The sequence below is a fragment of the Schistocerca piceifrons genome, chromosome 3 (assembly GCF_021461385.2).
Source record: "Schistocerca piceifrons isolate TAMUIC-IGC-003096 chromosome 3, iqSchPice1.1, whole genome shotgun sequence".
In the NCBI taxonomy this organism is placed as follows: domain Eukaryota; kingdom Metazoa; phylum Arthropoda; class Insecta; order Orthoptera; family Acrididae; genus Schistocerca; species Schistocerca piceifrons.
Window position 1 is genome coordinate 412132303 of NC_060140.1, and position 15847 is coordinate 412148149.

The following is a 15847-nucleotide window of genomic DNA, read 5'->3' on the forward strand; positions in this document are numbered from 1 at the left end:
CTAAGTGTCATTATTCCAGTCACGCCAATGAGGTTTTCAAAGGTCGGGGAGTATCCAAGAGATAGAGTTCAGTTGCCCACAAAACAGGTGTGCGGTATACTATCCCACTCACGTGTGTCAATTGTTCCCATAGGTATCCAGTTTGGAGCAAAGAATGTTCTGTATTCGCATAAGAGAAGAAAATCAAGGAGATAAACGTTACAATATGTATGGGATATCCTACTTTGAGACAAAAATGCCATTAAGATCAGCATTAAAGCAGCCTATACGAAAGTCTAATACTGGCATACAAACATTGATAGCTGAACAGGACACGACAGCCTGCAGTTGTAGATGTAACTCCAAACTTAGGCCACTGATTCCACAAATTAGTATTCCCACAACTGAAACAGTGTTGCCAGTAGCCATACTGTTGGAAAGCATGATACAGCCTCACGTACAGAAACTGACAGAACGGATCTTCTTGACAATCTGCGGACACATTCCATTGTTTTTACACATTGTGCAGGAACTATTAAGGGTTTGCTATATAAATTCCAGGTCAAAGAACACGTTACTACCTTTCACCTTACTACAGAGAAAAAGTGAAGGCAGAAATTCAGTCGATGCTAGAACAGTCATAGAACCTGCAGTCAGTTCATATAATGGCCCATTACGTACTGTGAAGAAGAAAGATGGTATGATTAGACTTGTATTAGATTCTAGGCAGATTAACACTATTATTTCAATAGAAACAGTCAGACCACAACATTAGAATAACTCTTGCAAAAGTTCTATGGTGTGCAAATTTTATATTCTGTAGACCTCAACCGAGTTACACCCAGAATGTAGAAAATATACTGTTTTCTTATGTTTTGATGTGTGCTACCAGTTTCGCAAATTTCTTTTTATCAGCATCTCGTCAGCTGCTGTTATTCGAGGTTTGGACATTATTTTACCTGACTACTTGAAAAGACACATAACATCCTATATTGGCGATATTCTTATAATAGAAAAATCTTGGTCACAACACAACCATATTTTGAGAAGCTTATTGCGCATTTTTGAAGATTCGGGAATCACTGCCAACTTAGAAAAATCAGAGTTTGGAAAAATAAGAGTAAAATTTCTTGGTCATATAATTTCATTAGGAGGTACTGAATCAGACCCAAAGAAACTTGAAGCAATTAGGGCAATCCCCTCTCCTACCACAATACGTCAGATTCGAAGTTTCCTGGGTTCAGCGAATTTTTATCTCCGTTTTTTAAATATGAACATTCTTGCCATTCCTAAATTTTGATCACTTACTGGAAAAAAACACCATATGGCACTGGGATGAACAAGCACAGCTAGAGTTTCAGAGCTTGAAAGATGCACCTCTTAATGCTACAGTGTTTGCTCATCCTGATTTATCATGAGACTTTTGGTAATCAACAACCTTGTCCAAAATTGGGCTTGTCTAAGAATTTAGAGAGAATAGTGTAACTGTGCAGAGAAATGTAGCCTTTGCCAGGCATGTCTTGTCTAAATCTGAAACAAATTATTCTGCAACCAAGTTGGAAGCATTGGCAATTATTTGGGCATTTTCTGAATTTCCGTTCTTCTTCTTTGGAAACTTACTAAGGGTTACACTGATCGCCAAGCACTCCAATTTTTAATATCATCTAAACTAAACTATGATCGTTTGAAAGGATGAGCTTTTATTTACAAGAGTTTAACTTCACTGTTATTCACATTCCTTGTACATACTCAAAATGTTGCAGTGGATACTTTATCACGTGTTCCTATCGGTTTTGTCAGAAACACTTCTGAAAATGATTTGGAGAAAAACTTCAGTTTGTTGTATATACGAAAGGTATTCTTTGAAAACTTTATTTCCTCATCTTTAGACATAGTGCATGAACAGGATAAGGATCCTATCTGGAATGATGTAGAATGTAAATGGTATGACAAAACAAATGCTTTAATGTTGTTGTTGTTGTGGTCTTCAGTTCTGAGACTGGTTTGATGCAGCTCTCCATGCTACTCTATCCTGTGCAAGCTTTTTCATCTCCCAGTACCTACTGCAACCTACATCCTTCTGAATCTGCTTAGTGTATTCATCTCTTGGTCTCCCTCTACGATTTTTACCCTCCACGCTGCCCTCCAATACTAAATTGGTGATCCCTTGATGCCTCAGAACATGTCCTACCAACCGATCCCTTCTTCTGGTCAAGTTGTGCCAATGCTTTAATGAGACAATTTTATTTGGTACGTGGCAACATTCTTTTCAAAAGATGTAGAGTCAGTGACTCTATTTGGATAGCGTGCATACCTGATGATTTTGTAAATACACATTTTGGTGTACTCATCTCAGGTATGCCCACTTTGGTACAAAAAAATGTTTTCACAAACTTCATACCACTTGTTACATTAACAACAAGCAGAAAAGAATACAGAACGTTTTAGCAAAACGCAAATTGTGTCAGAAAGCCAAACCATCAATAATTGTGCATCGAGCACCATTATGTCCTATAATCTCTTCTAAGCTAAAACAGATGGCTGCAGTAGACCTGGTGGGATCTCTTGTCAGATCACTCAATGGACTGTCATACATTTATGTTGCTGCTGAATTGACTTCAAAATTCGTTTCATTCACTCCTCTATGAAAAGCTACCGCCAAAATAGTATCCACAGCCCTTTTCAATAGTTTTCTACGAGAAGTTGGTCACATTGATAAAGTCATTTCCGACAAAGGCCCACAATTTCGCTCAAATATTTGGTTACGTGTTTTACGGCATCACAAAATTAGACCTGGTTTTTTTTCACACTTTTGGCCTCATTCCAAACTTCAGACTGCATTAAGCGAGAACTTAACAAGCTGTGCAGCATATATTGTCATCATCAACACCAGACTGGGGACAAATACGTTCATACATTCCAAGAGATTCTCAATGAGTTACCACACGATTCTACATCGTTATCTCCATTACTTGTACTCAAAATTCAACAACCACCAGATCGTGTCAGAGAGTTAATATCATTTCCAGCTGCGAAAAAATTACGACATAAAAACGTAGTAGATATAGCGCTAAACAACATCAAAAAAGGCTGCATAAATAAAAAAGAAAAATCAACAGGGACAAGTAAACATCAAAAAGATACAGGTTGGACAGAAAATTCTGCTTAAATCTCATCCTTTATCTTGGAAAAGAAAACCACAAATTCTTTCTTGTAAATAAGGGAACTTATAGGATTTGTAGAACTGTACACGACAATGTTGTGGAAACTGAAATGATTCGGATAAACAAGAGCGAGGGATGTCATCATATTTAGCATATAAAAACATATATAGAATAATTCTATTTACTAAGGTAGTACTCAGATGATAGAACTAAGTGTCACTTGTTTCTAAAATATTTGTTGCATTATTGGACCGCTTGCCACAGCACAGCAGGCTACTTTTTGCAAGAATCAGGCGACTATCACCAAGCAACAAGCTTCAATTATTGCGCAACAAGTCGAGCGATTTGCTGCCACGATGCGTGTGCTAAGCAAACTGGTACAAACTTTAAATTTCATGTAGAATCCGAATAACTATTAATAATTTCTAATAAAATGAACAAACCAGCTCTGAGAGGTTACACATGTTATCAGCAAAGTGTTGTTCACTTGAGAAGTGTTTTTAGTTGTACATGGTGGTGATAATACGGAGATATTTAACACTTTCTTGAAAGAAAGAAGCCCACACTTTCTAATATGATGGTAAATGGAATTCTGGTAACTTCTTTGGCTCTTTAGGTGGTGCACCTTCATGTTCACTCTTGTCATCACCAAAGAGCAGTTCTATCATAGTTCTAGGAAGTCCTTCCATTCTACATTGCTCCCATGTTTATCAGGTATCTTTGGCAGGTGGGCTCACTTGCACACCTCGATGATGCTTGAGACATTCTATAGTCGACTCGAATTTGGAAGACCGCAAGAGAGAGAAATGCTGTTGTTAGCTTTCAACTGTGAAGCGCTAACAGCTACAGTAGAAGCAGTAATCATCTACAGAGCTCTGACAACACTCAGGTTTTACCATACAGTTGTTTACAAAGTCGCTTTCCTAGGGTCTTCTGTTCTCGAAATGTCCTCATTTTAGTACTTGGTTCAAAGGAAACTTTTTGACAGTTAAACAACATGCAAAATGTATAGGCTTTCAAGGGATGAACGTTTTGACACTTCATTTACATAGGTAGCAGCAGCTGTTTGTAAACTATTTCACGTTTCCCTTAAATCACTGATTAAGCTTTCCTTGATTACTCAAACTTCTTTGAAGCCATTAAAGTTGTTCTGCAAAACTAGGCCTCATGCTGTTCGATTTGATAACCCACATGTTGACTTTCCACTGTTCGTTTGACTATGAAAATCTAGACAAAAATTTTCCCTCATGTCACTAATTATTTTTTTCTAATTGCCCTGATTATTTTCAAGCTTTTAAAAACTTTTTTACAAAATTATATCTCATGCTGTGCAATTTGGTACACCATTTTTATATCTTTGCAGTCTGCATTTGGCTATAAAATTTGGACAACAATCCATAATGTAAGTTTCCTTCAAATCACTCATTAAGTTTATCTTAATTACTTGCATTAGTTTCACGTAATTTAATATTTTTTAGCATTAGACTTTACACTAGTTAATTTGATACTTCATTTATCCATCTCCCAATTTTCGTTTGGCTATTGAAATTTGGACAAAAACCAAAAGTGTAATGTTTTACAGAGTCATGGTTTCATTACACTTAAACATTTGACTAATAATAATAACAACAACAACTATGATAATAATGATACTGTACCATAAATGACTGAACGAAAATTTTAATCCTGAATTAACAAATATATGAGCAGTATGCTTCATATAATCATTACCATTTTGTGATACGAAAAGTGTAGCATTCATAATTGTAGAACAAATAGTTACATTGACTGTCAAATGACAGAGTGAATATAAGACTTACCGTAGGTGTAATGAAGCCTTACATCCTATATGTACAAATAACCAAGTATTTTATGTCAGTCCTGTATAATTTCATATATGTTCAGACACAAGCTGAATTGGTGACCAGTCACTTACAGCTCCAGGTGGTGCTGGCTTCGATCACAGAGATTGATGCTGTTGTCAATGGACATCACAGTGTGTGGAGAGGGCGGGAAGACTGAGGATCCAAGTCACATTCAGGGCATCCCACACGTCAGTCAATTGGTCCACTACTGTGGCTGCCCCAGTTACAACCCACAGTGGCGTTGATTCCTCAGCTGTGTTCGAGTGGGAGGTCATTCTAAGATGTGGGAGTTCATTCCAAGATGCAGCAGGAAGTGAAAGACTTTCTGGGAGCTGATTGAAGGTCTTCATCTGACAAATAGATCTCAGATGCTGTCTGTGTTTGATAAAGATCATGAGCCAGATGCAGTCACTTGCCTTGTTTCAGAGAAAGCGTATCGGCCGGGAAAACCTGGGCTGTCAGAAAGGGTGGGATTAATTGTAGTTGGTAGCTCCAATTTTATGTGCATAATGCGGTCAGTTAGAGATATGACTGTCAAGGAGGGGAAGAATTCCAGTGGGAATATATTAACAACACTAAGGTGAAAAAAAATTAGCATTTATCAGTACACAGATCTACTACCTTTGACTCTGTAATCCAAAACTTTGTCCATAATGCTGTGTCAGAGTCATGTGACTTCAGTGTTTGGTCACAGTTATCAAAGTATCTCTTGAAGGCTTATATATCTGATGTATCATTAATTGACATTTAATGATAAGGGTGATGTTTTTGTGATAAATCTTCAATGCACCATTGGCTTGAAATTAAGTACTGCGAGTTATAATAAAAAAGAGCTAAATGTGTCTAAATGAAAATTATGTCTGAGACCTCAAGTCGAAAATAGCATCAGTATGGTGTAACAGTACCTGGTTCTAAATGGATTCCCTCAGTGTAGCAATGCAGTTTAAACCACTTAAACAAGGCAAGTCCTCCAGTCCAGATGGTGTACCAATTAGATTTCTTTCAGAATGTGCTGATACGATATCTCCATACTTACCAATCATATACAGCTGCTCATTTAACAAAAGATCCATACCTAAGGACTGGAAAGTTGCACAGTTCACACCAATACTCGAGACAGGAAATAGGATGAATTCTCTGAATTACAGACCCATAACACTAACATCGATTTTCAGTAGGATTTTGAAAATATACTGTGTTCAAACATAATGAATTAACTCAAAGAAAACGATTTGTTAACAAATAGTCGACACAGATTCAGAAAATATCGTTCTTGTGAAAGACAACTAGCCCTTTGTTCACACAAAGTAATGAGTGCTGTCGACAGAAGATCTCATATTGACTCACATTTCTAAATTTCGAGAAGGTTTTTGACACTTTTCCTCACAAGCGACTTCTAGTCAAATTGAGTGTTCTTGGAGTATTGTCTCAGTTTTGGGACTGGATTCACGCTTTCCTGTGAAAAAGGTCACATTCCATGATAACTGACAGGAAAGTCATCGAGAAAAACGGAAGCGACATCTGTCTTTCCCCAAGGAAGTGTTATAGGCCCAGCAGTGTTCTTAACCTATATAAACGATTTAGCAGACAATCTGAGCAGTACTCTTAGATCGTTTGCAGATTATGCCATCATTTGCCATCTCATAAAGTAATCAGATGATCAAAACCAATTGCGAAATGATTTAGACAAGATATCTGTATGATGTGAAAAGTGGCAGTTAACTCTAAATAACACATGAATACTAAAGGGAATCCACTAAATTTCAGTTACACGATAAATCACACAAACCTAAAGGCTGCTTATTCAACCAATACTGTTGGATTATAATTATGAATAACTTTAGTTGGAACGATCACTTAGATCATGTTGTGGGGAAAGTGAACACCTAGAAAATGCAGCTGATCTACTAAAGAGACTATTACACTACACATTTCTGTCCTCTTCTGTAGTACTGGTGTGTAGTGTGGAGCCCAGAGGCAGATAGAGTTCATGGAGGACATCGAAAAAGGCAAAGAAGGGCTGCTCATTTTGTATTAGGGCTGAGAGTGCCACAGAGTTGTTATATCAATCATTAAAACGAAGCCATCTTTAGTTGGGCAGAATTCTTTTCACGAAATTTCAACTGCCGACTTTCTCCTCTGAGTGCGATTTTTTTTTTTTGCACCCACATACATAGGGAGAAATGATCATGGTAATAAAATAATAGAAAACGGCTCACATGAAAAGATCTAAGTGTTTGTTCGTCTCATGTGCTGTTTAGGAGTGGAACAGTAGTGAAATAGCTTGAAGGTAGTTTGATGAACCCTCTTCCAGGCACTTAATTATGAATTGCACAGTAGTCATGTAGATATAGATGTATATAATTTTCATTATTCCTAGAATGAATTTTCACTCTGTAGCTGAGTGTATTCTAATTTGGAACTTACTGCAGATTAAAGCATCCTGGAGATTTTGAACAATTAAAAAGCATATTTTCTGGTAGTCCTACTAATATTACTGTTGAACCTGAAGGTGATTTTATTCTAGTTAAAATATTTGTAACTGCATGTCCTTTAAAGATTATATATGTGATGAAAGAATTGAAAGATATTGTTGGAAACTGCAGAATACATGAACTATCAGAGAATTAAATCCTTATACATTGTACTTGTATTTACTGAATGTAAATTTTTACAATAAAATAGATGAGATAAAAATACTTTACTGTTGCTTTAATGACATGTATCTTAACTGAAATCTTTCACTTCTAAATTAACTCTACTTTTCACAACCTTACTCTTTATTAAAATTTTCTTTTCTTAGCACATTTCTTACGGTACGAAACAATAGGAAAAGAGTCCAAACGAATTTCCATTCTGTAGCAGACTGCATACTGATTATATCTTCCTGCCAGATTCAAATTGTGCTTCAGACCAGAACTCGAATCTGAGACCTTTGCCTTTCATTAGCAAGGAGTTCTTCTACTGACTGAGCTATCCCAGCACTATTAACAGCTCAACCTCACAACTTTACTTCTGACAGTGACCTGTCTCCTCCCATCCAGCTTTCCTACTTTCCAAACTTCACAGGAGTTCCCCTGAAAGCTTGGTGGGAGAAAGGATGTTATCAGGAAGTTTCGAGTCTGTACACACTCTGCTGCAGTGTGAAAACTTGTTCTGGAAACAATACTGCAGACTGTGGCTAAGCCATTCTCCACTACATGCTTTCTTCCAGAAGTGTTAGTATACAAAGTATGTAGGGGAACTTCTGTGGAGTTTGTAATGTAGGTGGTGAAATACTTGCGAAAGTGAAGCTGCGAGTGTGTGTCGTAAATCGTGTTTGGGTTGCTCAGTCTATAGAGTACTTGCCCATGAAAGGTAATGGTCCCTGGTTTTAGTCGTGGTCCGACACACACATTTAATCTGCCAGACGTTTCAATAGAAAAAAAGTTTCAGACATTTCAAAACTTCAACGTTATTTGTTAGCGCAAGATATACATTCAAACACACCAAATAATGTTTGTGAGACAAGTACCAAATAACATTAAAAAAAATTATTTTTCTTTTTCAATAGAGTTGACTTGTTCACTTTTAAAAAAGTAATTTAATAAAAATTGTTTCAAAATTGTATTCTTATTTACGCATTGTATTCTTATTTACGCACAGAGCAGACTTCTTTTGCCCCAGAGGTAGTGCAAAAGCTAAATCAATTACGTAGAAGCTGGGAAGAAGCAAAATCACAAGATCCACTACCATAACAAGAGCAAATGCTGGAAAAATAGATCGGCTACCGATGTTGGCAGACTATGACACCGTTCCAGTCACCAGTTTGTACGTTGAAGATGGTTTTTTTTTCCGAGAGACGTGGACGCTGACGTCCCGTTCCGTTCCGTTAACAGCCCATGTGAATGTTATCATTTGAAATGCATTGTGCAACGTTTTGACTTTCCCTCAAGTGCAAATAGATCTTTATTGGCAAAATACTCAAGAAAGTAAAATCCTTCTCTAAATGAGATTTCTTAAAACCACTCATCCAACCCATATTTCAATATTGTACAAGTATGTGGGATGTAGCAAGTAGAATAACAAGGGATATGTAATGCATATAAAAATAGCAGCAAGAATGGTCACAGGTTTGTTCAGCCTATGGGTGAGCGTCACAGAAATTATGAAAATCGGAGCTGGAGGATGCTAAAACTAATGGAAGGCCGAAAATCCTTATAGAGGTCCTCCTGCTCATGCAATTATACACAAAAATTGGCTGCATTGATCGCACTTTATTTCTTCAAGTGCATACCACATTTTCGCAGATAGTAATCATCGGATCAAAAAGTTAAACAATCAGTACATCGTATTACGCAAAATAGTACATGATCGTACTAATCCGTACGATATACTGATTCTTCAAGTTTTTGACCCGATGATGGCAGTCTGCCAAAAAGAGTTTTCAATAAATGAATTTCGATCCAGATAGACTTTTCTTTTATAGGTGCGTAAAGATAGCTGTATATCCTGCGAAAGCTTACTATTTAGTTTCAAGAACCAGTATTAAGTGGAGAATCTCAGAACGCATTACAACCCTCCCCCTCCTCCCGCCAATTACTACTCCTGTAAGAAACACAAAACTAGAGTACTGTGTGCACAGAGGCATTTAAGCAATCATTATTCCTGCATACCAGTGGAACAGGAAGAACTAACAAGTGATACAATTTAAATTACCCCTTTCAAGCACTTTACAGTCTTTTGCACAGCATGGATGTAAATTCATGGACATGGTCTACTTGAAAAAGGATGGATTGTCGAATTGACTAAAAGGCTCGGCGATAATAATCTCCCCTTTCTATATTTGCATTCCATCAACCCGAAAACGTATTGGCAAAATTTTGGTTTTTTTAATCAATATTACCTATGGAACTAAGTAATACTTTTTTCGGTAATTTCCAAGAATGTTTGTCTATCGAAGCGGCGGATTGGAAACGATATATATCGAACGTATGATTCTAAATCAATCACGCGACTGTGGTGAGGTGACGGGCATTCCGATAAATTATTTGTGAGATGCTAGGAAAACCCAAACGATTTATGGCGGTAGTGAGTAGGATGTCTGGTATTGTAGACATCTCTTCAGCTGATTGCGTTACATGGAAGAATCTAATTCCATGCTTATGCAATGTAGAAAATTGTTAAAATTTTTGTCGTAAATGTGACACTACCAATATTTCTGCATGACATTGGCAGAGTCTACGCAGGTTACGGAAAAAAGGGAATGCTTCCCGTAGCAATCACATCAAATGGACTTTCTCATGACGCCAACGTCAACGACGAGTGAGGTAAGTCGTTACCTTTGTAATTACAACTATTTCAGTAACGCTTTTCTTTTGTCGTTGATGTAGTGGCCACTGTAACCATGTTCATACCCCCCGCCACCTCAGTCTCGTGATTGGTTTAGAATCGTATTTCGATATCTATCGTTTGGAGCCCGCGACTTCGTTAGGATAACATTCTTGAAAATTACCCATTTTTCACATAAGCAAACGCGAATTCATCATTACAATAAAAAACTACAGTAAAGAAAAGTTCATGTTTGCTTCATTAGCTACCTGCAACTGACAGCTTATCGAGATGCTGATTTCAATATTGGATGCCTTGCACTGTCATGTCAGTAATGATAGACTCAATTTTATGCCATGAACCTCAGCCAACTAGTAATGCAATACTTATCGAATGTACATAAAATTTCGGGTGCGCCAAGGGAACCCTTTCCTGAAGTCAATGTCAAAGATAATGTACGCGTTGCGATGTAAATAAACAAATCGTCGTGCACCAAAACAAAACAGTGGTAACTGGTTATGATTGAAACGTTAATGTAATGGTAGCATTCAGTTATGTTTTAGCCGCTGCGTCGAAACATAAGGTACATATTTTAAAAACCTTCCCAAGAGTCTGTGTGGACACTCAAAAATAGTGTAGTAAAATTCCTGAAACATTTATAGCTTCTGGCATAATCCGCAAATAACGTCAGTATCAAATCAGCTGTAATGCAGTTTTTGGATTATTTCATCAACATGCCTTCCAAGTCCACCAAATGTCAATTTACGAATTATTGTACGTGTTCATTTTGCAACAACCTCGTAACTTATACTGTGCCAACAGCAGCGCGTTTGTTTACTTACGTACGTTTTCTTGGTGGCCCTATACAATAGCTATAGATAAATAAGTCGTTTTTGAAAATGCTTCCACAAACTTAACATGTCAACCGAATAACTGAAACCACGTTCCATCTCAAAGAGAAAGTCAAACCAGTTGTACATAACAGTCCGCTCCCAAACAGTTTATGCCCCTTATTTTGACGTTTTGCAGTATCAAAGAGTTGATCCACTATACATATTTGTCTCCTTTCAAAAGTTATATAATTTAATGCTATGGGTAATAAATTTGTTTCCCTAGTACATATGAATGTTATATTGTCCGTCAAATGAATGTGACATTACATGCTTCACGATATACATTGTACTGTTTGCAAGATGGTATTTTCTCCTTTTGTTGCACAACTGTGCAAATGTCATTGGATGGCTACAAATAAATTCATTACATGACTTATATACTATTTTAATTGAATAGCCTAAAATAGTGTAATTTTGATGCATCATATCACTTAAATTTATTTGATGATATAGACACTGGCAGAGTGAAAATGATATGAATAGTGAATCCACAGATAATCTGCATTTATCATTGTAGACTACTAATTTTTGCACTTTTTAACATATCACCCACATCTATTACTAAACCTCTCCTTTCATTCTCCATTTTTTTTCTTTCCTGTGTAGGCCCGTTTAAAGTGTTTCATTTATGGGTATTAGTTTATTGATACCTTTTTATCTCTCTATATCGTTCTTTTAATTCATTGTATACTTTTATCTTTTACACTCATAATTCAATATGTCTTGTGCTAATGATGACATTGCTGCTGCTCTTCATTTTGTAGAATGTCTTTTTAAATCTGATTTTCTCACATGTTACTCTTTTGGTATCTATCTGTATCAATCCAAGATCACAGTGTGCCTCAAATTAATGATATCCTTTGCTTCTTAATCATGAAGCTAAAAAGTTAGGCACCATATTACTTATCTTATGTGAGAATGAAAACATCTGTATTAATTCTTGGTGCAAATTACATTTTAAAACTGCTGTCCAATCTTCTCTCTTTTGTGAAAATCTTGTGTTCATGGCAAGAAAGGTTCTTTACTGCCTTATGTAGGTCTAAATGCTGATTTACTCAGGCAACTGTTATAAAAGTATCATTTATTATATAATTTTTCTTCCCATATTAACTCTTATTTGTGTGTAGGAACTGTTTTCTATTGGCCTAGTTTGAATACAAAACAGAAATGGAACATTTGTAAGATTTACAGTTTAAATTTCTTGTCAGATTTCAACTTCTTCTCTCATACGTGACAGGCATGAAAATGAATTGTAAGGAGAATATCTGAAGATGAGCCAGAGTGACTTGAAATTGTGTTTTAACATTATGAAAATATATACAGTGCCTAGTATCACATTCAATTTAGTGTTCATGTAGACAATTTAATAAAACTGAAGAACGTCCACAGATGTATGAGAGTATGACAAAAGATTTTCATTCCTGTTTAAAAAAAAAGATAGTTCCCATAGTTAAGCTGATTCGTTATGGGGAGTTTTAGAAGTGGTGCTAAAACTATAGCATTGTCTCTGAATAATGCAGTTATTGTCTACATATGAAATGACCCATGGTACACTCCATATTAAAATTATTTCCTTCTAAGTTTGTTAGAGATAGAATACTAGCCAAGACTGAAAATGAATCCTGAAACTGGATTCATATCTTACATAACATTAAAAACAACCCTGCTGTATAGGTGCCATTCGCAGTGGACATAAATGTCAACCAGCAGATTTCTAATGTCATATTTGTCTGAGTTTTCCTGCACTAGCCAATTTATATTGTGAGGGTGAGGCCAATTTCTGATGCCACCCTTAGGGTGAGTGGTGGAGTGATGGTCCGGTGGTGCACAGTGACAGACTGGTGGTCGAGAGAAATACTCTATTAGACTTCATTTACACATCTCAGCATTGACAATGTGGGGCAGTCACACCCCACTCTGGCGTGACATGCCAGTAGTGGCCAGCACGCAGGAAAGAGATGCGTGCATCACCATCCTGTAGTGCTGATGTGAGTCCAAGCAGTGGCTGGCAGCCTGCCAGTGGGCCAAGGCCGTGACATCAGTGACAAATTTCTTCTCTTTGCTTTCACTGCATTCTGCTGTTGAGCATCTGTACCCAGGTGACTCAGGACCAGCTCGAGTCCATCGTGGAGATGAGGGAGAACTGCCATGCACAGAACATGACGTGCTGTCCCCTGGCAGGAACCTGGAAGTGGCAGGTATGGAAGGCAAGTCAACAGCACTGTGCCGCCAACACAGGAGACTTAGTGCAGGAGGCTTGTGACACAACCCTGTGTCAGTCAAGATGACTGCAGTTACCAGTGCCCAGTCACCTTGTTGCCTAGCATGGCTTTGGTGACATGGTGGTGCTGTTGGATTCAGAATGAATCTGCCTCAAAAGTCACAGCTGTTTATACAGCTCCATAGTGTGTTTGTTACCCTATTATCCAGTACTTGCTCACATTACTCATCACGTTGTTCATGCCCTGGCACCCTGCAAATTAAGCCTTAATGTCACCACTCATGACTGAACTGGATTGCCCTGTACAAAAGACACTCCTCGCAGCAGATCAACAGTGATGACAGCTTCCCCTAACTGGAATGTTCTAAGTTCCACCACATCTCATTGAAGGTCAGCTATGGCATGATGCTGATGCAGAAAGTCCAACACTAGGATCATACTGTAGCAATAATGCTTACATGAGACACCACTTCTACACATTGTTTAAACTTGCTTGCCTCCAATTGAATATTCACCATTATGGACCCCAGTGTCCATATATGGTTATCCTGTACTCCACGCAAATTATAATGTGGTGTGGCCCATTGTCTCTTACCCACTAAATCTCTCATGTTCCCCTATATCCAACAAAAACTTATACTTCTTACCATCTACAACACCCATTATAACACATTCTGCCTCTGCATTCATACTGACTGCATTTTCTTTTATTGGGAATCCATTTTGGCATTTCTGGTGAACTTTTGAGTTTAACAGGTGCTAATTACCACCCAGACAACCATTACTATTAGTCCTATGATGCTGAAGCTGTTTCGTACTACCCATATTATTCAGTGGTTGGTGGTGTTGCTCTGCACACATCCCATACACCTGCAATTAAAGTGCCCTGTCACAGCATCAGTTCCTTCAAATTCCATTGCTAACTTAAGTGCTGCATGGAGATCCCTAGGTGCACCATTGTGCGCCCTCCCAGACATTCCTACTGCTAAACATGTCAGGAAAGCATTGAGTGCCCTCTGCTTGGCTTTCTGCTACCTTGTTTGCCTCATCACTCCAAGTCATTCCATACATATGCACATTAGTTTTTTTATCGTGTCCACAAAATTCTCTATGGCTTCATTCAGCATCTTAGGAATTATACTAAACTGCTCACAGACGAACTGCCCCCTACTCTGCTTCTTATTACTTTGCACCAACCCTTGCCTGAGCTGCTCAAAAAAGTTTGCACCTTGGTCAGTGCCTCCATATGTCATACAAAGGACTTCACTTTCCCAAAAGGTGCAATCTTGTGATTTGCAACAACTGTTTGTCTGACCAACCACCTATGTCAGCTGATAAGAGATCCTCCACAAGCAATAACACATCCCCGACATCCTACCAGAAAATGAGGTAACAAGTTTCGCAATTGCTGAATCTGTCCTTAGACAATGCAATTACAACCACCACAATTCCTCATCCTTTTCTACTAGCTTATTATTCATAAACGTATTCTTTGCTCTTAACTGTGCTACCTGATCAACTAATGGTTGCCCAAATTCCTCACCTACAGCACCTTGTCTCTCTGATTTCACCATAGTATCACCCTTACTCACATTTGCAAATTCAGCAGCAACAACAACAACCCAGTGACAACAAGAACAGAACAGTCCATAGTTAATAATACTACCATACTTATTTCTTATGTGTTAATCATGAGTGACCTAGACTCCCTGTACTGGTGGGGATACTAAAACTCTTAAACTGGGAGATATCCACTGGCTCCTCTGGTCTCACAAAAGTAACTTTACAGTTATGTTGACTCCTAACTCTTGAACCATGATTGTCAAAAATCAGAAACAGTAGTCTCACTCATCCCACAATGAAGATACCATAAGCTGTGGTTTGTATGTCGTGCTGCAGGGAGTGGGTGGTACACCTCCTCTGTCCACATCAACACTTCTGACACCAATCCTTATGGGTGAGGCCAATTTCTGATGCCACTCAACAGGGCGAGCAGTAGAGATGGACTGGTGGTGCCCAGTGACACATTGGTGGAAATACTTTATTAGACTTCAATTGCAAATCTTGTCAATGATATTGTGAGGTAGACACGCCCCACTCCAACACGGCAGGCTGGCAATAACTAACATGAGACTAGCTTCTGTCCTGGTGGAGAAGTACATGTGTCAGAACCCTGTGATGCTGACATCAAACCGAGCAGTGGCAGGCAGTTTGCCAGTGGCTTGTTTCTTCTTCTTCTTACTGCCACTCCATTCTGCTATTGAGCGGCTGAACCTGGTTAACTCAGGCCTGGCTCATGTCCACTATGGAAACATGAGAAGACTGCCTTGCACAGGACACAACCTGCTTCCCCCAGGCAGAAGTCTCCCACGGAGGAGACTTACTGCAGAAAGTGACTGACCTGACCCCATCTCG

The 15847-nt window shown here is 38.2% G+C and overlaps 1 protein-coding gene across 1 annotated transcript in view; it reads left to right on the forward strand.

Annotated features, from left to right (window-relative positions):
- The first annotated feature begins 10747 nt into the window (after positions 1–10747).
- The window catches only part of LOC124788330 (GTP-binding protein 10 homolog), a 63344-nt gene continuing 58244 nt past the window's right edge, over positions 10748–15847 (forward strand). The window contains exon 1 of the mRNA XM_047255577.1: positions 10748–10901. Within this exon, the coding sequence (XP_047111533.1) occupies positions 10857–10901 (45 nt within the window). The 5' untranslated portion in view covers positions 10748–10856. The remainder of the gene's footprint in view (positions 10902–15847) is intronic.